General features: G+C 44.0%; 1 protein-coding gene across 1 annotated transcript; it reads left to right on the plus strand.

Moving 5' to 3' along the window:
- Positions 1–1,235: 1,235 nt before the first annotated feature.
- Positions 1,236–1,570, plus strand: LOC132043029 (uncharacterized; the record flags this gene model as incomplete). Its single annotated transcript, XM_059433519.1, has 1 exon — positions 1,236–1,570. A coding segment is annotated over one exon (335 nt), but the record flags the coding sequence as incomplete, so codon positions are not given.
- Positions 1,571–1,863: the final 293 nt, after the last annotated feature.

Raw genomic sequence — 1,863 nt, forward strand, 5'->3', positions numbered from 1 at the left:
GTCCGCTATGAGATGTATTATACGTATTACTTTATGAGTCTCCGTGAAATGTTGTATGTTTTATATTGTATATGGTATTCTCACTACTACTTGCTCGTGCAAGCTTAATACGTCTTTCATGAGTCCGGGCGGGTACGCGTTCGTGCGGACGACTTCTGCATTGTTCTGAGTCCCTCGCTAGAGGGCGGGTGCGCTATATATATATATATAGCATGATGATGTGATGAGATGGAGATGGCGGCCAGGATGGCATACCGAGTCCCTTGCTAGAGGGCGGGTACGTTATTCGAGTCCCTCGCTGGGGGGGTGCGGTATATATCGTACGTACGTACATGCATACATGATTATGACATGATCTTACGCAGGGTCCCCTCACTAGAGGGCGGGTACGGTATATATGTTCGATGATATAACGATATGATTATGATAAGATTTTACTTACCGAAATATGCATATGCGCGACAAATGTTTTCAAAGGGCAAGTTTTGTGATTTTTACGTACTCTTTACCACGGTATGATCCCGCATTTACCACATTTCATGCTTTACATACTCAGTACATATTCCGTACTGACCCCCTTTCCTCGGGGGCTGCGTTTCGTGCCGCGCAGGTACACCCGGATGAGTTGAAGATATTAGCGAGAAGATGTTCCGGCGGGATTGGCGAGCTCCGTTTTCTCGGTCTTTGCCGGTGTCGAGCATTATGATTTGGATTCATGTTCCGTGTTAGAACTTTGCACGACGAGTGTTGTGGGTATTAGATGTCGGTTGTGTAAGTGGCAATGTAAGCCGGTATATTATTATGCGTTGCGTATAAGTTTCATATGTTGCAAGATTTCATTTGATTTGAGAAAAGCAAAAAGCATATTATTCTTCAATAACTTTTGTTATATATATATTTGTGTCATGATTTGAGAGCCAGCGTGAGTATGACTATTATGTGAGTCCGCGGGTTCGCCCGGCCCTAAATAAGGGTCGGGTGCCCATCACGCCCTAACGGAAATTGGGGTGTGACAGATTTCACCCCCGCTATAGTGCCCGAGGTAGAGAAAGAACTTCTGCTAACCTCGGGTAAAACCTCGAGGATCTAGACCCTGTACACGGACGGAGCATCCAACGTGAAAGGGTCCGAGCTTGGGATTGTACTTAAGGCCCCTACGGGTGATATCATCCGATAGTCCATAAGAACATTAAAATTGCCTAACATTGAAGTCGAGTATGAGGTTGTGATTGTAGATTTGGAACTGGCTAGGAGCTTGGGGACGGAGATCATTGAAGTAAAATGTGACTCACTCTTGATCGTGAATCAAGTAAATGGGGTCTTTGATGTGAAAGATGATAGGATGCAAAAATATTTGGAGAAAATTCAGGTGGTTCTACAACGATTCAAAGAATGGACTATGCAACATGTGCCGAGGGAACAAAATACTGAAGCTGATGCATTAGCTAACTTGGGCTCTTTAGTAGGAATAGAAGAATTTAACTCAGGTACGGTGGTCCAATTGATGAACTTCGCTGTTGAAAGTAGCCACGCCAAAGTCAACATGACAAGTTTTAATTGGGACTGGTAGGATAAGTATATCGACTACCTGGTAGAGGGAAAGTTACCGGCGATCTAAGGAATCACGAGCTCTTAGGACCAATGCAGCAAGATATAGGTTAATCGAAGGGAAATTATACCGACGTTCATTTTACGGTCCTTTATCCATATGTCTAAGGCCTGGAGAGACAGACATTGCAATGCGTGAGATCCACAAAGGGACCTATAGTAATCACTTCGAAGCTGAGTTATTGGTTCGAAAGCTGATTTGAGCCGGTTGCTATTAGGATCATATGGAAGAAGACACAAAGAATTTTGTTCGGA

This window comes from Lycium ferocissimum, unplaced genomic scaffold (assembly GCF_029784015.1).
Source record: "Lycium ferocissimum isolate CSIRO_LF1 unplaced genomic scaffold, AGI_CSIRO_Lferr_CH_V1 ctg20167, whole genome shotgun sequence".
NCBI classification, from domain to species: Eukaryota; Viridiplantae; Streptophyta; class Magnoliopsida; order Solanales; family Solanaceae; genus Lycium; species Lycium ferocissimum.